The 25070-nt window shown below is 47.7% G+C and overlaps 1 protein-coding gene across 1 annotated transcript in view; it reads left to right on the top strand.

Moving 5' to 3' along the window:
• The window catches only part of LOC119968661 (peptidase inhibitor 15-like), a 111013-nt gene extending 93444 nt beyond the window's left edge, over nucleotides 1-17569 (top strand). Inside the window, exons 5-7 of the mRNA XM_038801277.1 lie at nucleotides 5633-5765; nucleotides 15276-15391; nucleotides 17149-17569. Of these exons, the coding sequence (XP_038657205.1) occupies nucleotides 5633-5765; nucleotides 15276-15391; nucleotides 17149-17284 (385 nt within the window). The 3' untranslated portion in view covers nucleotides 17285-17569. The remainder of the gene's footprint in view (nucleotides 1-5632; nucleotides 5766-15275; nucleotides 15392-17148) is intronic.
• The last annotated feature ends 7501 nt before the right edge of the window (nucleotides 17570-25070 follow it).

Genomic DNA, 25070 nt, shown 5'->3' with positions numbered 1-25070 from the left:
CCAAATGTGGCCTAACCAAAGTCCCATACAACTGTAACATGACCTGCCGACTCTTGTACTCAATACCCTGTCCGATGAAGGCACGCATGCTGTATGCCTTCTTGACCTGCATTGCCACCTTCAGGGTACAATGGACCTGAGCTCCCAGATCTCACTGGACATCAATTTTCCCCAGGACTCTTCCATTGACCGGATAGTCCGCTCTTGAATTGGATCTTCCAAAATGCATCACCTCTCATTTGCCTGGATTGAACTCCATCTGCCATTTCTCTGCCCAACTCTCCAATCTATCTATATTTTGCTGTATTCTCTGACAGTCCCCTCGCTATCTGCAACTTCACCAATCTTAGTATCATCTGCAAACTTGCTAATCAGACCACCTATACCTTCGTCCAGATCATTTATGTATATCACAAACAACAGTGGTCTGAGCACGGATCCCTGTGGAACACCACTAGTCACCCTTCTCCATTTTGAGACACTCCCTTCCACCACTACTCTCTGTCTCCTGTTGCCCAGCCAGTTCTTTATCCATTTAGCTAGTACACCCTGAACCCCATGCGACTTCACTTTTTCCATCAACTAGCAATGAGAAACTTTATCAAACGCCTTACAGAAATCCATGTATATGGCATCTACAGCCCTTCCCTCATCAATTAACTTTGTCACTTCCTCAAAGAATTCTATTAGGTTTGTGAGACATGACCTTCCCTACACAAAACCATGCTGCCTATCACTGATAAGTCTATTTTCTTCCAAATGTGAATAGATCCTATCCCTCAGTATCTTCTCCAACAGTTTGCCTACCACTGACGTCAAGCTCACAGGTCTATAATTCCCTGGATTATCCTTGCCACCCTTCTTAAACAAAGGGACAACATTAGTAATTCTCCAGTCCTCCGGGACCTCACCCATGCTCAAGGATGCTGCAAAGATATCTGTTAAAGCCCCAGCTGTTTCGTCCCTCGCTTCCCTCAGTAACCTGGGATAGATCCCATCCGGACCTGGGGACTTGTCCACCTTAATGCCTTTTAGAATACCCAAAACTTCCCCCTTCCTTATGCCAACTTGACCTAGAGTATTTAAACATCCATCCCTAACCTCAACATCCGTCATGTCCCTCTCCTTGGTGAATACCGATGCAAAGTACTCATGAAGAATCTCACCCATTTCCTCTGACTCCATGCATAAATTCCCTCTTTTGTCTTTGAGTGGGCCAATCCTTTCTCTAGTTACCCTCTTGCTCCTTATATACGAATAAAAGGCTTTGGGATTTTCCTTAACCTTGTTAGCCAAAGATATTTCATGACCCCTTTTAGCCCTCTTTATTGCGCGTTTGAGATTTGTCCTACTTTCCGATATTCCTCCAAAGCTTCATCAGTTTTAAGTCACCTAGATCTTATGTATGCTTCCTTTTTCATTTTAGCTTGTCTCACAATTCCACCCGTCATCCATGGTTCCCTAATCTTGCCATTTCTATCCCTCATTTGTACAGGGACATGTCTGTCCTGCACTCTAATCAACCTTTCCTTCAAAGACTCCCACATTTTAATGTGGATTTACCCTTAATAGCTGCTCCCAATCCACATTCCCTATCTCCTGCGAATTTTGTCATACTTGGCCTTTCCCCAATTTAGCACTCTTCCTTTAGGACCATTCTCGTCTTTGTCCATGAGTATTCTAAAATTTACGGAATTGTGATTGCTATTCGCAAAGTAATCACCGATTGAAACTTCAGCCACCTGGCCGGGATCATTCCCCAATACCAGGTCTATGGCCCCTTCCCGAGTTGGACTACTTACATACTGCTCTAAAAAACTCTCCTGGATGCTCCTTACAAATTCTACTCCATCTACGCCTCCAACACTACATGAGTCCCATTCATGTTGCGGAATTTAAAATCTCCCATCACGACCACCCTATTACTGCTACATTTTTCTATAACCTGTCTACATATTTGTACCTCTACCTCACGCTCGCTTTTGGGGGGCCTGTAGTAAAGTCCCAACAATGTTACTGCACCCTTCCTATTTTTAGCTCTACACATATTGCCTCAGTGCTCGATTCCTCCATAATGCCCTCCTTAACCACAGTTGTGATATCATCTCTGACCAGTAATGCAACTCCTCCACCCCTTTTACCTCCCTCTCTATCCCTCCTGAAGCATCTATACCCTGGGATATTTAGTTGCCAATCTTGCCCTTCCCTCAACCAAGTCTCAGTAATACCAATAACATCATATTCCCAGGTACCAATCCAAGCCCTAAATTCATCTGCCTTTCCTGCTACACTTCTCGCATTAAAACAAATGCATCTCAGACCACCTGTCCCTTTGCATTCATCATTTCTTCCCTGTCTACTCTTCCCCTTAGTCACAATGAGTTTATTATCTAGTACCTTACTGGCTTTAGTTGCTGCCTCTTTACTGACCTCTATCTTCCTAATCTGGTTCCCATCCTTCTGCCACATTAGTTTAAAACCTCCCCAACAGTGTTAGCAAAAGCACCCCCTAGGACATTGGTTCCAGTCCTGCCCAGGTGTAGACCATCCGATTTGTAATGGTCCCATCGCCCCCAGAACCGGTTCCAATGTCCCAAAAATCTGAGCCCCTCCCTCCTGCACCATCCCTCAAGCCACGTATTCATTCTGACTATTCTTGAATTTCTACTCTGACTGTCTCGTGGCACTGGTAGCAATCTTGAGATTACTACCTTTGAGGTCCTACTTTTTAACTTATCTCCTAACTCCCTAAATTCTAATCGTAGGACCACATCCCGTTTTTAACCTATATCCGCGAAGCAGCTAGTTTAAATGCTCACCGCTCGACTCTGTAGCTCCGCCCACTTCAACAGCTGAATTCCGCCATAAAAAACTTGAATCCGCGAAGCAGCTAGTTTAAATACTCCCCGCTCGACTCTAGCTGCATCCACTCAAACAGCTGAATTCCGTCCGAAAAGATTCGAATCCGCGAAGCAGCTAGTTTAAATACTCACTGTTCGACTCTGTAGCTCCGCCCACTCCAACACCTGAATTCCCGCCGAAACGACAGCCGAAAAGGCGGTACAGTCGTAGTAGCTGCACCCACCCATGCAGGCCCCATTGACAGGATGGCCTGAGCCGATACAAACATACACCCAACTGCTGGACTGCAGGTATATGTCCACCGCCTTTCTCTCCTCACCCCCCCCCCCCCCCCCCCCCCAATGCCCCCAGGCCGTGCCAGGGCGACCACAGGCCAGTGATCAACCCGGGCGTAGGCCACACTCATACAGTGCCGGGGCAGCACAATGTAGGGACTCCTTCAGCAATGGGGAGGGCAGCCACGCCAATAGCCCCCCATCCCAATCGACTCAAGATACGATGACACAGGGCATCCACACTGATGACACCGACACCCAGGACACACACACCCAGGACACACACACTAAGGACACCCAGGACACAGCAGAGGGTGTCCACCCATAATCCCACGTGGTGCTAGCTGTGCCCGGCCTGGGCGCCTGCCACCTGCTTCGCTGCGGCATGCTCCTCTGCGGCAGACACCGCTGCCTCCCTGGCACGCCCCTGCTCCAGCTGCCATAGGGCTACATGCATGACAGCGGCCCCCTCCACGACGGCCAACATCGATGGATGATTGCGAAACATAGCGGTCTGCAGGTTGGTGTAGACGACATATCATCATTGCACACACCCACTTCCGCAACCTGGTGCCATGGGCTGCACTGTTGACAGGTGGCACTTGGCCATGCAAAACAACGCCCCCAATCCCCACCCTCCGCAGACACCAGCCCCGACCCTCCCCACCACACCCCCACCCTCCCCAGACACCAGCCCCGACCCTCCCCACCACACTCCCACCCCCCCCAGACACCAGCCCCGACCCTCCCCACCACACCCCCACCCTACACAGACACCAACTCCGACCCTCCCCGCCCCCACCTCCACCCTCTGCAGACACCAGCCCTGACCCTCCCCACCCCACCTCCACCCTCCACAGACACCAGCCCCGACCCTCCCCACCCCACCCCCAACCTCCCCAGACACCAGCCCCGACACACCCACCACACCCTCACCCTACACAGACACCAACTCCGACCCTCCCCGCCCCACCTCCACCCTCCGCAGACACCAGCCCCGACCCTCCCCACCACACCCCCACCCTCCCCAGACACCAGCCCCGACCCTCCCCACCCCACCCCCACCCTCCACAGACACCAGCCCCGACCCTCCCCACCCCACCCCCAACCTCCCCAGACACCAGCCGTGACACCACCCGGCACCCCCGGCCCTGCCGTCCTCCGTCCCTGCCAACCAACACCCCCCCCCCCCACCCCAGCCACAGCTCAGCCAACTCGACATGTGGCGGTCCCCCCACGCCGACCCCTCCCTCCTTCTTCGCCAGCGTCAGCCAGCACGACTGGTTGACGCCATTAAATACCATGTTTGATTTACGCCGGCGTGAGCTGTGGTCACGTCGCCGGGACTTCGGCCCATCCGGGCCGGAGACTCGCACCAGGTCCAGGGACCAGCTCGTCGCGCCAGGTCTGCCGATTCTGCGGGCTGCGTTGGTGCAATCCCCATTGGCGAGCTTTTTCCTGGTTCGGAGCATCGCAGTCCCTGCGTCGGAGCGGTGCGGCGGCATTCCCGCCCAGAGAGAGAGGTGAGAGTGTGCATGTAAGATATGAAAATCCAATCCTCCTGCCCTGCATGGAATACGGTGTAGAACCCTTGGGTGCATGATTAATGATATTGGGGCCAGAAAATATGGGGTGGTATCCCGCTAACCTCCACAGCTGGAATAGGCCATGTTCCTGTTCCCGCCAAATGGGAGAATTCCACCCCCGTGCCATCTTGCTCCTCTGATTTCTTGTCAGCTTATATTCAGTCTGTTAGAAGGAAAATTGTCTAAGCTTCAATAATTGTGCCCTTGTACCGAGTTTTAAAACCCTCAAACTGGAAGTAATGGATCATTTATAGACCAACCACATACAATATAAGTGATATCTGACTGTGACCTGTACATATTGTCACTTGCGATAAATTGATAACTAGAAAGGTGTGCTTTCCTCCTTCGTGTAAAGTGCTGAATGAAAATGAAGCACATGTTGTTTAGCGTGCTACATTTTTCTCTGTCATATTTTCAAAAGTAAATATTACAAAAGTAACATTGGAAATCATTGAGATGAACTTCATCAGTGCAGTTCGGAAGTAGGTAAATGTAACTAGGCTGATCGGTAAGATTAAGAAGAACTATAAGGGCAGGTTATCATCACAGAGTTTGAAAGATTTTGAACAGAATCCTTCGTAGTTGAAGTAAATAAAGCACTGTTATTTTCCTTCACCAATGGTGTATTTTTTATGAAGCGTGATTACTTTTATTATTTTCAAATTAATGCAGCAATTATGTTCAAGTTTTTACTTTATTCACTAGACATGTTCTTGATAGATGTCAGAAATTATTGCTTTATGTTTCAGAGGTGTTGTGTTCGTACATAACCCCAATGAAAAGCAGAACAAGCTTGTGGGGATAAATGGGCTACTCCAGTTCCTCAGGCTGAATTATTTCATAAAGGGATTGTTGAATCTTGGGCAAGTTATTCTTGCAAAAATATTGCATTTGTTTTTTCCTCAGCTATCGGTCTATTTTAGATCTCGTGAGATCCTGGTATGAAGAAAGGCGCTATTATTCCTTTCCTTATCCGAGAGAATGCAACCCAAGGTGTCCCGATAAATGCAATGGGCCAGTCTGCTCCCATTATACGCAGGTACTTCAAAACTAATTTACTTATATAAAGGACACTGATTATTCCCCAGTGAATTATAGCATATATTGTTACAAACAATTCATGGAGTGCACATTCATCAGTGAGTCTCAAAATTAGCATGAATATTTACCTGTGCTGCATCCTTTAACTGCAGTTGTTTCTTATACATTGGGAACCCGAAGCATAAGCAGCAAATGCTGGAATTATTTGGCAGGTACGTCTTTGCAATATATTTACTAGTTTTCAGTTCTTTCCAGCTGTTTAAAAAATAAATTTTGCTCGATTTTCTGTTCATGAACTAATGAGAGACCGGATTTCAAGTCCTATTCGGGATCTAATGTATCTTTCAGTTTCCAGCTCTGATGAGAGGCCTTTGTTTGAAACGTTAATCAGGGTCAGTCTTGATGTTTGAAAAGCTCTTTAATATTTTTCTAGGAAGTGTGATGCTAATATCTGAAATCTAACACTCCAGCTCTTTGGCGATGAAATATAAATGGTGCTGAAAGCATTGAGGTGTCTGGTCTGGTTGGGTCAACTTTTCAAAGAGAATTAATGAGATTTTTGAGAAGGCAATAATTACAAACATTGGGGGTGAATTTGAGCCCACATTCTCCATCTGTAAGGAACACGGCGTGGACTCAGAAGCCAGAGCGAATCGAAAAACGATATTCTCTCCCGCGTGATTAGGTTTTGCTATTTTCATGCCCTCGCTCCGGTGGAGTACTGGAAATCATGCCGTGGGAGCCAGGAACCTGATTGTAATACGCTACATGTCATTAGTGAGCACTCACTCCAGACTTTGGCCTGCCCCTGGAATATTCACCGGTGCAGGAGTGATGTCACGCCAGCACCATTTATAAGAGCTCCACATGAACATGAACCTGGTGGCCTCACCTCTGAGGGGGATATTGGAGTTGAGCGCTCAGGCCGCCTGATGCGCGATCAATAACCACAGAAACGAAGGAGTAGTCCGAATTGAAGGCTTTAATCGACAAGATGTTTCCCCAGCAGCTTGAGTACAGAAAGAACGATGGCTGCTGGGAAACACGGGTTCTTACACCTCGCCTCATTGGGCGGAGCTACCTTTGTCTTGATCAATGAGAAAGCAACACTTGGGCCAATGAGCAGCGAGCCTTCTCCACCAATAGCAGCTCACACTCCCAAGTACCGTAGTACTACCACACCGCCATCAATCTCCAGGGTCTTTGCTGCTCAGAGTGCACCAGAGAGGACGTGGGGGGACAGTGGTGTAGTAGTATCGTCACTGTACTAGTAATCCAGAATCATGCTCTGGGGCCCTGGGTTTGAATCCCGCAGGCCTTATCTTCCATTAATTTTGTGCGCCTCTTGCTTTGAGAGGATCTGAAGGCTGGCTTAAAAGCATTGCTTCTTGTGTCTTCCTTGCTGGGCTTGTATTCAAATCGCCACTGAGGGAGTGCCCGCCCTGAGGAGGAGCTGAAAAATGGGTGGGACTAGGTGAATACAGAGGGTCAGCATTGTGAGGTAACTGGGTGGGGTCCCTTGAGAGGCCAGACTGCAAGGGCAGAGTGGAGGGCTCAGGAATGGGTTACATCCTGCCTGATGAGGAATGAAGACCTCTCACTTTGAGAAGCATGACTACAGTGTGAATAGAACCCATTACTCAGGCAGCTCTGTGAGGACAAAAGGGTTAATTCTATGGAGTTTCAATTCCACTTGTCTGGGAAGTAGGAATTAGTATGTTTGGCTGTGAAATAGGAGAATGAATGTCCCTTCCAGGTATGAGTTTGTCATGCTAATTGCAGACTTCACTCTCATCAGCCGTGCCTCATCTGTCATAACAGGCTATCATTTGCGGGATATGCTACCTCACCCTTCATTAACAAGTCAAGTGTGCCAGTGAAATAGGAAGAGCTAAACCTCGTTGTCACTGATTGGAGTCCCAAACATTGAACCAAATAAAAGCGTTAATATCACACAGGATACACTGATGTGAACTGCAATGCAAGGTTTCACAGTGAAGCCTATCATCACTCATCCCGTTAACAGTCATGATGGGGACATCTTTGAGTTGCCCCATGAGGATGCAGACAAGGTCCTATGAATCCATTCAATAGCCCTGTCAGCGAAGGATTGTCGGTGGGGGTGGAGATATTGGGAGAAATGTGCCAGTGAAACTCGCGAGGTTCCAGGCACCTAATCCTGTTGGAGTTGAGAGGGACAGATGTGGGGATATACCAGTTTGAGAGGGGAGGGTGTGAGACTTAGAGGAGAGGCACCCACTAAGTGGGAAACTCATGGTGGAGGTCCTAGAGGAGAAGAGGGCTGAGGGTCAGGGCTCTGTCAGGCAAATTAACTCCTCCAGTCGACCTTGCAGTCCGAGAATGGATGCTGCCATCACTTCCTGATTCTTATGACTGTGCCTCTGCAGTTCCATCAGCTGTGAGACAACCGGATCCAGGGGCACTTCAATCGCCAGGGGCTCAGCAACACCCTAAGCTCCAGCATCACTCAGAGGGCCAGATCCTTGGGACATTCCTTCCTCTACCTGCTGTGGATTTTCAGCTCTGAGGTGCTCACCAGTCAGTAACCCAGAAACTGCCTACTAGTTAATCCCACCGAAGTGTGCATATCTGTGCTGGTGGAGGGTGGATGGCAGCTGTGACACCTCTTCTTTGGTGATGTTTGAGAAATCACCCTCTGAGTTGCTCGAATCTGTGGTTTCCAGGGACCGCACGGATGGTCCCCGCTGGTCTTCCGATTGCCCTGCAGGGATGTGAGATGGCATTTGTACAACGTGGGGGATAAATAATGCGAGATGTTCACTCGTGTGAAGTTTGAAGAATAACTGTGCGTCCTTAATGTTCTTACTTTTGCTCACTGCCCCCACTTTGCCATCAACACAGGCCCTCCTCAGCCAGCTTAGGGGCTTTTCTTCATGTGGGATAAGGATGTGGAGCTCTCTCATGACTCCAGGTGTCTGTGCCCTCTCATGCCAGTTGTGCCCGAGTTTGTCCTTTGGGGATACAGATTGGGAAAGTACAAGTGGGATTCCTGCCAGTTCAGATGGTTGAGGAATGGCATACGTGGGGTTAGAATCAGATAATGGACGTGAGGAGCTGAGTTAAGACTGGGGAGGCACCATGGGGTTGGGGAGAGTGGGTAAAGAGGGCCTCGTTACAGGTGGGCAATGTGCGAGGTGGCTTGGTGGTGGAAGAAGTGGATGAGAGGGTGCAATGAGAGATTGGAGGTGGCAGGCCTATCCTTGCCATGTGAAGAAGGTCATTCATTTTCTTTCGTCATTGCTGCCCCGTCCTCTTCTGGAGCGAGCTGGCACTCACTAATGCTACAATAGCCTCCCAGGTGGAGGTTATCACCTTGCTGGTAGGACGCTTTCTGGAGTGTACAGCACGTCTTGCCTGTGCCGGACACCATCCGAACGTCTGACAAGGGCTCTCTCTGAGAATCTTGGAGCAGGTTTCCTGGCTATCATGTCATCTCCAATGCATCTGGAATCAGTGCTGGGGAGGCATTTATATGAAGCTCCCTAGTGATTGCAGTGATTAATTGTCCCGAGGGCGAGTGAATCAGTGGGAGGCCGCCAAAAGCATTGTGTAATTCACGCAGAGAAAATTATTTTGTTTAAGAGGCTCAAAATTCCGTGAGAAGGGCGGCATGGTGGAGCAGTGTTCAGCAGGTGGCGAAAAGCGTCATAGATAGCAGTTATATAAATGTGGTCACACCCAAGGTGCAGGCAGAGAAATGGGTGACCACTAGAAGGGGCAGGCAGTCAGTGCAGGAATCCCCTGTGTTTGTCCCCTCTCAAACAGGTATAGCGCTTTGGATACTGTTGGGGGGGAATAGCCTATCAGGGGATACCAGCAACTGCCAGAGCAGTGGCACCATGGCTGGCTCTGATGTTCAGTAGGGAGGGCCAAAGCACAGAAGAGCAATAGTCATAGGGGACTCTATAGTCAGGGGCACAGATAGGCGCTTCTTTGGACGTAAAAGAGACTCCAGGATGGTATGTTGCCTCTCTGGTGCCGGGGTCCAGGATGTCTCAGAACGGGTAGCGGACATCCTGAAGGGGGAGAGAAAACAGGCAGAGGTCGTGGTACATATTGGTACTAACGACATAGGCAGAAAGGGAGATGAGGTCCTGCAACAGGAGTTCAGGGAGCTAGGCAAAAAGTTAAAAGACAGGACCTCAAGGGTTGTAATCTCAAGATTACTCCTTGTGCCACGTGCCAGTGAGGCTGGAAATAGGAAGATAGAGCAGCTAAACAAGTGGCTAAACAGCTGGTGTAGGAGGGAGGGTTTCAGTTATCTGGACCACTGGGAGCTCTTCCGGGGCAGGTGTGATCTGTATAAGAAGGGCGGATTGCATCTAAACTGGAGAGGCACAAATATCCTGGCCGCAAGGTTTGCTGGTGTCACACGGGAGGGTTTAAACTAGTATGGCAGGGGGGTGAGTACCAGGTCAGAAGGTGAAAAAATTGAGGGAGAACTAGGAAATAGGGCCACTATGGCTCTGAGGAAGAGCAGATAGGGAGATGTTGCTGTAAACAGCGGGACTGGTGGTCTGAAGTGCATATGTTTTAATGCAAGAAGTATGACATGTAAGGCAGATGAACTTAGAGCTTGAATTAGCACCTGGAACTATGATGCTGTTGCCATTACAGAGACCTGGTTGAGGGAAGGACAGGATTGGCAGCTAAACGTTCCAGGATTTAGATGTTTCAGGCGGGATAGAGGGGGAGGTAAACAGGGTGGAGGAGTTGCACTACTGGTTAGGGAGCATATCACAGTTGTACTGCAGGAGGACACCTTAGAGGGCAGCGAGGCTGTATGGGTAGAGATCAGGAATAAGAAGGGTGCAGTCACAATGTTGGGGGTTTACTACAGGCCTCCCAACAGCCAGCGGGAGATAGAGGAGCAGATAGGTAGACAGATTTTGGAAAGGAGTAAAAGCAAAAGGGTTGTTGTGATGGGAGACTTTAACTTTCCCAATATTGACTGGGACTCACTTAGTGCTAGGGGCTTGGACAGGGCAGAGTTTGTAAGGAGCATCCAGGAGGGCTTCTTAAAACAATATATAGATAGTCCAATGAGGGAAGGGGCTGTAGTGGACCTGGTATTGGGTAATAAGCCCGGCCAGGTGGTAGAGGTTTCAGTAGGGGAGCATTTCGGGAAAAGTGACCACAATTCAGTAAGTTTCAAAGTGCTGGTGGACAAGGATAAGAGTGGTCCTAGGGTGAATGTGCTAAATTGGAGGAAGGCTAATTATAACACTATTAGGTGGGAACTGAAGAACATAGATTGGGGGCGGATGTTTGAGGGTAAATCAACATCTGACATGTGGGAGGCTTTCAAATGTCAGTTGAAAGGAATTCAAGACCGGTATGTTCCTGTGAGGAAGAAGGATAAATATGGCAAATTTCATGATCCTTGGATAACGAGAGATATTGTAGGCCTTGTCAAAAAGAAAAATGAGGCATTTGTCAGGGCTAGAAGGCTTGGGAACAGACGAAGCCTGTGTGCAATATCAGGAAAGTAGGAAGGAACTTAAACAAGGAGTCAGGAGGGCTAAAAGGGGTCACAAAAAGTCATTGGCAAATAGGGTTAAGGAAAATCCCAAGGCTTTTTACACGTACATAAAAACCAACAGTGTAGCCAGGGAAAGAGTTGGCCCACTGAAGGATAGGCAAGGGAATCTATGTGTGGAGCCAGAGGAAATGGGCGAGGTACTAAATGAATATTTTGCATCAGTATTCACCAAAGAGAAACAATTGGTGGATGTTGAGTCTGGAGAAGGGTGTGTAGATAGCCTGGGTCATATTGAGATCCAAAAAGACGAGGTGTTGGGTGTCTTGAAAAATATTAAGGTAGATAAGTCCCCAGGGCCTGATGGGATCTACCCCAGAATACTGAAGGAGGCGGGAAAGGAAATTGCTGAGGCCTTGACAAAAATCTTTGGATCCTCACTATCTTCAGGTGATGTCCTGGAGGACTGGAGAATAGCCAATGTTGTTCCTTTGTTTAAGAAAGGTAGCAAGGATAATCCAGGGAACTAAAGGCCGGTGAGCCTTACGTCAGTGGTAGGGAAATTATTAGAGAGAATTCTTCGAGACAGGATCTACTCCCATTTGGAAGCAAATGGACGTATTAGTGAGAGGCAGCATGGTTTTGTGAAGGGGAGGTCGTGTCTCACTAACTTGATAAGAGTTTTTCGAAGAGGTCACAAAGATGATTGATGCAGGTAGGGCATCGGGTCGCTCATTGCCTGCAACCGCCGCCAACCAGCCGCGTCTCGCCTCCATCGCGATCGACCAGTCCCGACCGCTCAACCTCGCGACCGCGTCGACATGAGTGAAGGTCGATGGGCATGAGACATCCTGCCTTCTGGACTCCGGGAGCACTGACAGCTTCATCCACCCCGATACGGTAAGGCACTGCTCCCTCGTGGTACACCCCACCAACCAGAGAATCTCCCTGGCCTCCGGAACCCACTCCATGGCGATCCGGGGGTACTGTACCGCCACCCTCACCATCCAGGGCGCAGAGTTCAGCGGCTTCCGGCTCTACGTCCTCCCCAATCTCTGCGCTGCCTTGCTACTCGGCCTGGACTTCCAGTGCAACTTCCAGAGCCTAACCCTGAAATTTGGTGGGCCCCTACCACCCCTCACTGTCTGCGGTCTCACGACCCTTAAGATCAGCCAGCATTCTCTGTTTCCGAACCTCACCCCGGATTGCAAACCCGTCACCACCAGGAGCAGACGGTACAGCGCCTAGGACAGGGCCTTCATCAGGTCTGAGGTCCAGCGGCTGCTATGGGAAGGTATTATCGAGGCCAGCAACAGCCCCTGGAGATCTCAAGTGGTAGTTGTGAAAATTGGGGAGAAAAACAGGATGGTCGTTGACTACATTCAGACCATCAATCGGTACACGCAGCTCAGCGCGTACCCCCTCCAATGCATATCTGATATGGTCAATCAGATTGCACAGTACCGGGTCTTCGCGACGGTGGACCTGAAATCTGTCTGCCAGCAGCTCCCCATTCGCAAGGCGGACCGCCCGTACACCGCATTTGAAGCGGACGGCCGCCTTTACCACTTCCTTAGGGTTCCCTTCGGCGTCACTAACGGGGTCGCGGTCTTCCAATGGGAGATGGACTGAATGGTTGACCCGTACGGACTGCAAGCCACCTTCCCACACCTGAATAACGTCACCATCTGTGGCCATGACCAGCAGGACCACGACACTAACCTTTCCAAATTCCTCCACACCACCAAACTCCACAACCTAACCTACAACAAGGAGAAGTGCGTGTTCAGCACTAATCGATTAGCCATCCTCGGCTCTGTGATTCATAATAGAGTTCTGGGGCCCGACCCCGATTGCATGCGCCCCCACTTGGAACTCCCCCTTCCCCACTGCCCCAAGGCCGTCAAACGATGCCTGAGGTTCTTCTCGTACTATGCCCAGTGGGTCCCTAACTATGCGAACAAGGCCGCCCACTCATTCACTCCACCGTTTTCCCACTGATGGCTGAGGCTCACCAGGCCTTCAACCGTATCAAGACCAACATCGCCAAGGCCGCGATGCACACGGTCGATGAGACACTCCCCTTCTAATTCGAGAGCGATGTATCAGACGTCGTTCTGGCTGCCACCCTCAACCAGGCAGGCAGGCCCATGGCATTCTTTTCACGCACCCTCCATGCCTCTGATATTCGGCACTCCTCCGTCGAAAAGGAGGCCCAAGCCATCGTTGAAGCTGTGTGGCATTGGAGGCATTACCTGACCGGCAGGAGATTCACTCTCCTCACTGACCAACGGTCGGTTGCCTTCATGTTCAACAACACACAGCGGGGCAAGATCAAAAATAATAAGATCTTGAGGTGGAGTATCAAGCTCTCCACCTACAATTACGAGGTTTTGTATCGCCCCTGGAAGCTGAACGAGCCCCCCCGATGTTCTATCCCGAGGTACATGTGCCAGCGCACAGGTGGACCCACTACGGACCCTGCACAACGCTCTGTCAATTTTTTAACTTAATAAAGGCCCGCAATCCGCCTACTCCGTCGAGAAAGTCAAGACTATCACCAGAGACTGCCAGGTCTGCGCGGAGTGTAAACCGCACTTCTACTGGCCAGACCGAGCGCACCTGGCCCCTTTGAACACCTCAGCATGGATTTCAAAGGGCTCTCCCCTCCACCGACTGAAACACGTACTTTCTTAACGTGATCGACGAATACTCCAGGTTCCCCTTCGTCGCCCCATGCCCCGATATGACGTCCGCCACCGTCATCAAAGCCCTCAACACCATCTTCGCTCTGTTCGGTTTCCCCGTCTACGTCCACAGCGACCGGGGATCCTCATTTATGAGCGATGAGCTGCTCCAGTACCTGCTCAGCAGGGCATTGCCTCGAGCAGGACGACCAGCTACAAATGTGTGGGCTCTCCGAGCAGCAGCTATTTCGGCAGCAGCTGCGGGAGGCTACACATCTCTGCGTAATAAAGCCTCGATTCCACTCTACTCTCGTCGTAATTGATAGTGCATCAGACAGTCAGAGAGATCTTGGTGTACAGGTCCACAAGAAAGGGGCAACACAGGTGGAGAAGGTAGTCAAGAAGGCATACGGCATGCTTGCCTTCATTGGCTGGGGCATTGAGTATAAAAATTGGCAAGTCTTGTTGCAGCTGTATAGAACCTTAGTTCGCCCACACTTGGAGTATAGCGTTCAATTCTGGTCGCCACACTACCAGAAGGATGTGGAGGCTTTAGAGATGGTGCAGAAGAAATTTACCAGGATGTTGCCTGGTATGGAGGGCATTAGCTATGAGGAGAGGTTGAATAAACTTGATTAGTTCTCACTGGAATGAAGGAGGTTGAGGGGTGACGTGATAGAGGTCTACAAAATTATGAGGGGCATGGACAGTGGATAGTCAGATGCTTTTTTCTCCGGACTGGAAGAGTCAATCACTATGGTACGTGGGTTTAATGTGCGAGGGACAAAGTTTAGAGATGTGTGAGGGAGTTTTTTTTATACAGAGAGTAGTGGGTGCCTGGAACACGCTGCCAGAGGAGGTGGTGGAAGAAGGTACGATAGTGACGTTTAAGGGGCATCTTGACAAATACATGAATAGGATGGGAATAGAGAGATATGGACCCCGGAAGTGTTGAAGATTTTAGTTTAGACGGGCAGCATGGTCGGCGCAGGCTTGGATGCCTGAAGGGCCTGTTCCTGTGTTGTACTTTTCTTCGTTCTTTGTTGTTTGTTGCCTCATGGCGCCAAGGCCCTGGGTTTGATCCAAATTTTTGGTAAGATTGCATTCAATGTCTTTATATTTCAACACCAGCTGTTTAAAAATATATTTCCTTAATGAAATATATGTATTTTGTTCATTTATATTTGCATATTCTCAGCAGAATGTATGACAGTTGATTGTTAATGATGCGCCTCAGTTCTCATGTTAAGTGCAATGTTTTTAAAATTAATGTGGATTACGATTGTTCTTTACTTTTCAGATGGTCTGGGCTGCATCAAACAGAATTGGGTGCGCTGTCCACACCTGCAATAACATGAAAGTCTGGGGGTCTGTATGGCGTCGCACCACATTCCTAGTCTGCAACTATTCGATAAAGTAGGTGTTCATTAAAGTATTCATTATGAATATGGCACCTCTCAGCACATGTAAACAAAAGTACAACAGGGTAAATTAAACTGCATCCCTTGTGTAAAACAAAATTAAAAGAAAATGAATACTTGTGCCATGTAAAATATGTGATTTTAATGACAACACAGTCTTGGCTAGCAAGAGATGTATCAATTAAAATTATCTTCTTCAGGCCATTATATGACACTAATACCACATACTGTACTACATGTACAATTTAATCTAGGTCACTGAATTAAATTATATTAATGTAGAGTTTTACTGTTTTACATTAACCAATCTTCTGAGACCTGTCATTTGTGCTATTTAAAATGAAATGCTAAGGAAAGAAAGGTAAGTGTCAATTATTGGAAATAAACTGTTGAATTACTTCCAATCGGCAACTGATCGAGAAAAGATACTCCAAAAATCTTTATTCAAAATTGAGCATGTTAAAGTAATACAGCATGGACACTCACAGCTCACACTTACATGAAGCCAGCTAGCATCTTGGAGAGGCTTCAGACGGAATTCTCAGTTTGAGGGCTGGATTCTTCCGCCCCGCCCACCGCAAGGTTGCCACAGGCGGGACACAAACCATGTAAAGGGCCATTAATGTTGGGCAGGAATTTCTGGTTTTCAGGTGGGCGTGGCCAGATAATACTGCCCAACATTCTGACGCTGGGACTGAATCACGAGTGTTCTATGGCCCCGAAAGCAGCACCAGTCCTGGAGCAATTCAGGGCACGTTATGGGCTAGCACAGATGCCACGTGGAACTAGGGTAATTCCAATGCATGTCAACATGTGATACAACAGGGTCGGGATCGGCACTGGAGAGCCTGACAAGCAGGAGCTGCATATAAGCACTCCACTCACCACATACCCCCATTCCAGCCAAGAAGAGTGCACTGGTTGTGCTGGAGCACGCCTATCCATTGATGGGTCGGCTGGGGCCAGAGGGTACTTGGGGGGTAACCTGGGGAGCCTCCCATATGACCTGTGGCACTAGGTTCATAGTGGGCAGTCAGCGGCAGCTGCATGGCTGCCTTGTAGGCTGCGGCAATAGTGGTTCATGCACGGCCATCCCGACCGCATGTCCCACCTCCTGACCGCCCCCTACCACTCCCCCCGGTCCTGATTGATGTCCTCCCTCCCATCCAGCGGCACACAACTGTCAGCACACTATAGCGATGTTGGACACTTTTGGTGAACCTCAATGTTGGAAATTCCGCCTGGCAGAGGTGGAGCATCGTGGGAGGCCCGGAGAATGCCGGGTAAGGACCGTTAATAATATGCCAGTGGCTTTTACTGTATAACTTGCATGCCCACGCCGGTGTGCAGCCTGGAATGCATTCACACTGCTGCCTGGGCATCGGATTCTGTTGGGCACCCAGCGGGATGCGCGACTCTCCGCCCGAATGCATTTTGTGATTCCAGTGCTGCTGGACGGAGAATCCCGCCCTTCAACATTGCACCCAATGGAGAAGCACAGAATTACTGACTGCAACGCCTGGATTCCAGGGTTTAACTATACATTTGTGGACCCCAGAATGCTGACCGTTTCAGAGGAGGAATGATGGTAAATGCTGACAGTTCCACCGGCATTACCATCGCAAAATCTAAGCTGTCGTCCTGACAGAAGGAATGATGCATGAGAGTGAGCAGTGATTTTTGCATTGTTTATAGTATTGTATAAACTGGAGCATATTAAAATGACGCGTGTTATTATATTTTTCTACCCAGGGGAAACTGGATTGGAGAAGCTCCATACAAATCGGGGAAACCATGCTCAGCTTGCCCACCAAGCTATGGAGGCTCCTGCAGTAACAATCTATGTGTTCCAGGGGTCAAGTCAAATAGGCTGTTCCCATTCATGTAAATTATGTTCTGTATATTTTGATGAAAGTGGGGAGAAGTTAACATGAATGCCTGGTTTCCTGCTTGCAAATGAAATTAGTTACCAAATAGTTTGACATAAACAATAATCAGGAATAATCTGGAGGAAAAATTAACTCTCAATGCTGTCTCAGCAAAGTAGCACTGTGATGTTTCCTCAAAAAGGTAATTCAAAATTTTTTGTTTTGAATGAGATGACTACCGCTGACAAATCAGGAATAATTTCCAGACCCTCGGAAAGACAGTACTGATTGTATGAAACTTTATGGCCGGGATTCTCCGTTGGCGGGATTCTCCGTTATGCCAGCACCCGGGGGTTTCCCGACGGTGTGGGGCTGCCCCACAGTGGGAAACCCCATTGACCGGCTGGCATAACGGAGAATCCCGCCGGCCAGTTGGGGCAGAAATGTGGCGCGGCGGGGCGGAGAATCCCGCCCAAATATTTTTTAAAATCTCTGCATAAATCTGAATGTTTTCCATTTTCTGGTATCACAGGCAACCGGCAGCAGTGGCAATGGCTACTGCATTTGACTCTGACCCAAAGTAAAGCAATAGGGTAGATTTCACCCTCGTGCCCGATGACATGGTCAAAGGTATTTACAGAAGACTGTTATGTATATTTATGATAATATGTGTTTTGAACAAGAGTAGAGATTTTTACCTCCTCATTGCTGAAGTAATCACTCAACTCTTTCCTGTGTATGAATGGGTAATTTGTTCAATTCTACCGCACGTGAGAGGATCTCTTAGGGAAGAGCTTCCAGTGGTTGAGAATATTGTATTGTAGTCTTCAAAATGTCAGTATTTTAAAGGTATCACTTAATACAGCTACAATATATTAAATCTGTATTCATCTGTGGCTACAGACACCATGAACAATTAGCACCAAATAATATATTTATAAAGACATAAGTTTGGAATGAACATCACTAAGAGAAATGCAATTCAAGATCACCCTCTACTGGTCATATCCCAATACTGGCAATGTCACAAGATTCTGTGGGGTCAAATTGAACATTATCTAAGCATTTTTATTATCCATTATTTTACATCAGTAACATCCTCAGCTCCCCAGTTGATTAAAAGAACCAACAGCGAAAATACATTACTGAACAAAATACGTCAGAATTGGAAATGAAAATATGCACGGCCGGAATTCTTGGGATTCTCTCTTTCCGCTGGCATTGCCCCTTGCCTGCGGGATTCCTGGCGGCGTGGGGTGGCTTCAATGGGAAATCCCATTGGCAAGAAGCGGGAGAAGAGAATCTCGTCGCCACCGAACAGCGCGCCGCCGGGAACAGGGCTGGAGGATGGAGAATCCAGCCCATCGCTATTGTATGCAGCTATATCAGGAGCACTGTAACTGTACCAAGAGTAAACATTAAATGCCCATCAAAACCTGCAGTTTGGGCCTTAGCACGGCTGCGGCATGTGTCAGTTGGACCCCCTCCTTTACAAATGAACAAAGAGCACTTAAATCACGATAATTTAATTTCAAAATTGACTGTTCTCGGGAAAGTTTGGCCTCCAAATGTATATTATTCATGGCCTGGCACCACATTTTTCAAAAGACTGGTTTTCCCAAGGATGGAAAGTGGACCACCTGATTTTAAAAGTGTCCAATCAGGACCGTCAGACAATTTATTTTTCCCAGTGATGTACATGTTATGATTTTTCAACAAAGTCAGTTGGGACGAAATACATTAATTGTTGATAGGTAAACCGAATAATCATTCACCCGCCGTTTATGCATATTTGGCAAATGAGGTTTCCGTTTTTTATGAACACACCCTGCCTCAGAGTCTTATGGTCAGTTGCGTTTAAAGTCCGCCTGAGAAGTTCTCAGAAAGTTTCTATTCTGCTTCAACCTAATGGGTTAGACTCTCCTTTTCTCCAATAATTGCCTGTGCTTTTGGTGGTTTTTGATTGTGGAAATCTTTGCAGATTGCAATCTCGTCACCGAAATCTGGTCAATTGTGTCACCAAAACATATCACCGGCAACAAGAAGCCCATCCATTCAATGGAAAATCCTGCAAAATGATATTTCCAAATGCCAAAAGAGGATTTTTATGCCTGTATGTCTGTATTTGTGTTTATACGCATTGCGCTGTGGAATGTGTTGCCACTATCATATCCTGAAATGCCACCATACAGGAATGCCTCGCTTGCCAGCCAAAAACCCTTGGCAATGAAAAGAGAAACTGCTAATAGTGGAAAGATAAAATAAAAACAAAAAATATAAAAAAGACAACAGGTCTACCTCCATCTGTAAAGAAACCAGTTGCCATGGTGAGGTTAATTTTCAGCCCATGACCAACGACAGAGAGAACGGACGCATGGGCGTAAAATCCAGAACGAATCGGGGAAACGATTTTCCCCACACCTCAACGGTGATGTCACAAGGTTCACGCCCACAAAGGGACAGGAACCTCATTTAAATGGAATTGAATAAATTTTTAAATTACCAATGTGCCTCTCTGCCACATGATCCTCATTGAATATGGAAACCTCGCTGACGTGATGTCATGACGGTGAGGTTTACACCAGCTTTTTAAAAATGTGAATCAATCGAGGGGATCCCTCCGATGCTGCAAAGTATATCCAATGGGGGGGAGAAGGACAGTGCTAACCTGGCAGTGCCAACCTGTGCAGGGGGCAGTTCCGGGGCCGGCCCTTGTGGGAGCCACATGGGGGAGTTCCATTAATATTTGGTGCATGGGGGGGTGGTGGGGGAGTGGGATGTGAAGGGGGAAATTTCAGGCATGGGGGGAGCGGGAACTGAGGGGGGAAACACCGGTGATACATCCGCAGTTGTGGCTGGGGGGGAGGGGGATGCTCCTGATGATTGTCTGGGGTTGGGGAAGCCCCAGATACCTCCATGGTGGGGCCTGGGGCCACTCAGTTTTAGTTTTGATTGGGACGCCTTTTAGAGATGACGTGCTGATGTTTGTGAAGCCGGGTGTCAGCTCAATCAGACCCCACCAGCTCGACAGCGTAAACCATACTCACTTATTTTTTTTCTTCAAAGATGCTCAAGATCTGGAGAGAGAGCTGGTCAATAGAGTGAGTCACATGCCAGTTTTCAGTCTGTGCCAAATTCTGATAAGATTTTGCCCAATATTTCCATTTTGGACCTGTCATCAGCAATGGAGGCTGGAAGATAAGATTTTGTCAAATGGTTGAACAGGCTTGATGGCTTGAATGGCCAACTCCTGCTCCTATTTCTGATGACATAATCTAAGTGTAGTGGCAATGGGAGGAAGAGTGATAACAGATGCATTTTATGTCACTCTGTTGGGCATGTTTCTGGTGAGATGGGGGGGGGGGGGGGGAGAGAAGCATGTAAAAGAGGTCCTGTATGCAACTGGCCTTTTTCCTCCTAGCTCTTGGCCTCCCAGCAGTGCCCACTAATGTACTCTTGGTATTGGTGGTCAATCACATTGGCCAGCAGGACCGAGGGCAGCACCAGTGGACATGTTAGGCCCACCAGCAGCTCTCCATGGCTGTGGGGCAGGCTGCCATGGAGCAGGTTGACTCCACACCTATTGCCTCCCCCCCCCCCCCCCCCCCCGGAATATTCCAACCAATGACTGGCATCTACTGTTCTGTTTAATTCCATCATAAGGCTCATTTACTTTGTGGTGACGGGTTCATAGCCATATTAATAACATATTGTTGTTCTTTCCAAACATGTATCCAGTTGTTTCTATTTTACTTAATGCTTGTTTTGTGTGCCACCTAGTGGTTATAGTGTAGCTGATGGGCAGTTTGCAGCCGATTCTTGGGACCTTTTGAAAACAAATAATTTTAGCTGTTTACACAAATGCAGAACGTTACTCTCAGTGTGTGCGTAGCAATTTCCATCAAGCAATTCTCCTTATGGTGGTAGCGGGGCTCACTGTAAAATTACAAATGTATAAAAAAATCTCAGAAGGACATTGAGAATTTGCGAACCACAACCAATCGCAAGGCAATCTGTCAGGGCTTCCTTGATAATCCAGCGAGTGAATCCACGCGAAGGTGTGATGCTGAACCAATAATGGTTCAATGGTTCAATCCCCGGTCTCTTTTATGCAAATGACCAATTTCAGTTGGAACAACATTGTGTCACTAAAAGTGACTTCAGTAAAATTAGGCTGGAAACCACAGGCCAAAACTTCCGCTTCTTATCTTGTGGTCCTGACTACAAATTGAGTGTGAAAAAGTTGGGAGCATTTGTTGAGAACTATGGCCTACTGAATGGCTCACTGCCCATGCTTACAATGTGACAATGACTACACTTCACAGAGTGCTTCATTGGTTGTAAAGAACTGCGAGAGGTCCAGTGGTCATGAAAGGTGCTATATAAATGCAAGTCTTCTTTCTTTTAAACACATGACATGTAGCCACATACGAAGGATAGAAGGAGGAAGAGGAGGAGAGGAAAGAGTTGGAAATTAAGGAAAAGAAAATCTGTCCTTTTACCTCTGGGTTTTTTATCACTAAGATGAACCAATTTTGCCATGAAAACAATCTCGGTCAGGTCGCTGTGAGGAAACATTGAATAAAAGTGATAATATCTGGCATGTCCTTGCAGATCTTCAGTGAGAAAGGTTACTGCAGAATTGGCAGAGGACTGAGAGTAGTCAGCTTCTCAGCTTGTTTTTTTTTGTAGCATTATACACCTCAATGAAAGGAAATGGGGAGAAAATAACAAGACAGCAGGTTAGGTTACCAGCGATAGCTAGTGACAGCCTTATATCCTACTGGAATGAATGGAAACAATTAAAAGCAAACGGGAATGGGCAGGAATAAACAGGGTTGACAGGAAAATAAAATTGCAGATTGTGTTTATTCAGGTCGTATGATAACCATCCCAAATACCCAACAGGTTCTGTTCAGGAAACAGCAATCCACATCAGGGGGGGGGGATTCTCCGACCCCCCGCCGGGTCGGAGAATCGCCGGGGGGCGGCGTGAATCCCGCCCCGCCGGCTGCCAAATTCTCTGGCACTGGAGATTCGGCAGGGGCGGGAATCGTGCCGGTCGGCGGCCGCTTGCAGCGGCCCCCCCGGCAATTCTCCCGCCCGCGATGGGCCAAAGTCCCGCTGGTTCCATGCCAGTCCCACCGGCGTAAATTGAACTAGGTCCCTTACCGCTGGGACCTTGTAGTGCGGGCGGGCTCCGGGGTCCTGGGTGAGGGCACGGGGCGATCTGGCCCCGGGGGGTGCCCCCGCGGTGGCCTGGCCCGCGATCGGGGCCCACCGATCCGCGGGTGGGCCTATGCCGTGGGGGCACTCTTTTCCTACGTGCCAACCATGTCAGCCTCCGCGATGGTCGACGCATAGGTGAACTCCCCCCTGCGCATGCTCTCACACATGCGCGGACTCGCGCCGGCCGGCGGAGTCCCTTTGGCCCCGGCTGGCGTGGCACCAAAGGCCTTCCACGCCAGCCGCGGGGCGCCAACCATTCCGGAGCGGGCCTAGCCCCTAATGGTGCAGAGGATTCCGCACCTTTGGGGCGGGCCGACGCCGGAGTGGTTCACCCCCCGCCCCGCCGGGAACAGGAGAATCCTGCCCCAGCACTGTCAAAATAGCAGATTTTGTAGAGTGATTTCAACATCACTGGAAATTAAGTACTGTCTTGCCAAAAACATGTCAGTTGGTATGCAATTGCTTGATAAATCCAAGTAAATAAATTTAACATTTGCTGCTTTTTGTAGTGCCCCTCGTTCATATTACCATTTTCAAGAATGATATCCAGAAATATCTGCATTTAAAATCAGATATATTAGTATCATTGCAGCACATCTTAGTCAGCACTGGCAGCATATAAATTAGATTGTATATTTGAAATGACTGATAAAAACATATTGACGATGAAACCATGACAAATAATTAAATTCAAAATCATTTATTCAGAGGTTAGGTGTGCACACGGAACGCTTTTAGGATTTTCAACTTGCTTACATGCGAGAAAATGCAAATCACATATTTTGCAATCATTTTAAAATTGATTTACAGTGGCTGAAATATTTGCATTTGAATTTGTCACGCAAATCTGTGCCTATTTGGACAAATAAATGTCTGGTTACATATACTGGGTGAGTGGAAAATCTCAGCGAGAAAGGGTAGACATTGTTTTCATGTTGACGGTCTGTAGTCATAGATTGATACATATATAAAGTACCTACAAATGACTTTATATAATGAATGTGTGCACTTAAATGTTTAATGGAAACTTTCTGAACAATGAATTTAGTAAATTGTGTGGCGTAATCTAGCAATGCCTTTAAATTGTATAATGTTATTTTTATATCTATATATCTCTATATATTAACTGGCCTGCCAAATGTCCACGGACCTAATGAGTGGCAAGGATGATGCAGTGAATCACAGGAATGTTCTTCCTCCAGTATCAGGTCCCAAGAGGAGCTCTGGAATATCTGAACTTCTGTAGAAGTTGGAATATCCCATTTGTTATAAAATGTCAACATTATTTGCTTCATATATGTGACTGTAAATCATACATGCAATGTTATGTAGTGAATATACTTAATGATAGTTCATGATCCTTCGCTTTTATCATTATCCGCATTACATAAACAAAAATATTTGATTTGATTTGATTTATTATTGTCACAAGTATTAGTATACAGTGAAATGTATTGTCTCTTGCATGCTGTACAAACAATGCATACTGTAAGATTAAGGGGGGGTTGTTGGGTTACGGGTATAGGGTGGATACGTGGGTTTGAGTAGGGTGATCATGGCTCGGCACAACATTGAGGGCCGAAGGGCCTGTTCTGTGCTGTACTGTTCTATGTTCTATGTTCTATGCACATAGGGAAGGAAGGAGAGACTGCAGAATATAATGTTACAGTTATAGCAAGGTGTAGAGAAAAGATCAACTTAATACTGTAGGAGGTAGGTCTATTCAAAAGTCTGATGGCAGTAGGGAAGAAGCTGTTCTTGAGTCGGTTGGTACGTGACCTCAAACTTTGGTATCTTTTTCCTGACAGAAGGAGGTGGAAGAGAGTATGTCCGGGTGCATGAGGTCCTTAATTATGCTGGCTGCCTTTCTGAGGCAGCGGGAATTATAGATAGAGTCAATGGATGGGAGGCTGGTTTGCATGATGGACTGGGCTACATTCATGACCTTTTGTAGTTTCCTGTGGTCTTGGGTAGAGCAGGCTCATTACCAAGCTGTGATACAACCAGAAAGAATGCTTACTATGGTGCATCTTTAGAAGTTGGTGAGGGTCGTAGCTGACATGCCAAATTTCCTCAGTCTTCTGAGAAAGTAGAGTCTTTGAGGGGCTTTCTTAACTATAGGGTCGGCATGGGGGGACTAAGACAGGCTGTTGGTGATCTGTACACCTAAAAACTTGAAGCTCTCGACCCTTTCTACTTCGTTCCCATTGATGTAGACAGGGGCATGTTCTCCACTACGCTTCCTGAAGTCGATGATAATCCCCTTTGTTTTGTTGACATTGAGGGAGAGAATATTGTCGTCGCACCAGTTCACCAGATTCTCTATCTCATTCCTATACTCTGTCTCGTCATTGTTTGAAATAAATCACGAGTATGTATTTGCTGTGCTTGTTGTTTTTTAAAAAATATCTCTCAACCTTCTTCTCAGTGTTATGTCTCATGCTTTATTCAACAGGATTAGTCAGTAACGTTCTCTCTTCAGCTCTCTCCAGCTTCAACAGAGATCCATCCAGACTTTAAACGCTAGCTCCCTTCTCTCTCCATAGATGCTGTTCGACCTGTTGAGATTGTCCAGTA

This window comes from Scyliorhinus canicula, chromosome 7, assembly GCF_902713615.1.
Source record: "Scyliorhinus canicula chromosome 7, sScyCan1.1, whole genome shotgun sequence".
Classification (NCBI taxonomy): domain Eukaryota; kingdom Metazoa; phylum Chordata; class Chondrichthyes; order Carcharhiniformes; family Scyliorhinidae; genus Scyliorhinus; species Scyliorhinus canicula.
Note: the sequence above shows the minus strand (reverse complement) of the source record. Positions and strands in the feature narration are given on the sequence as shown.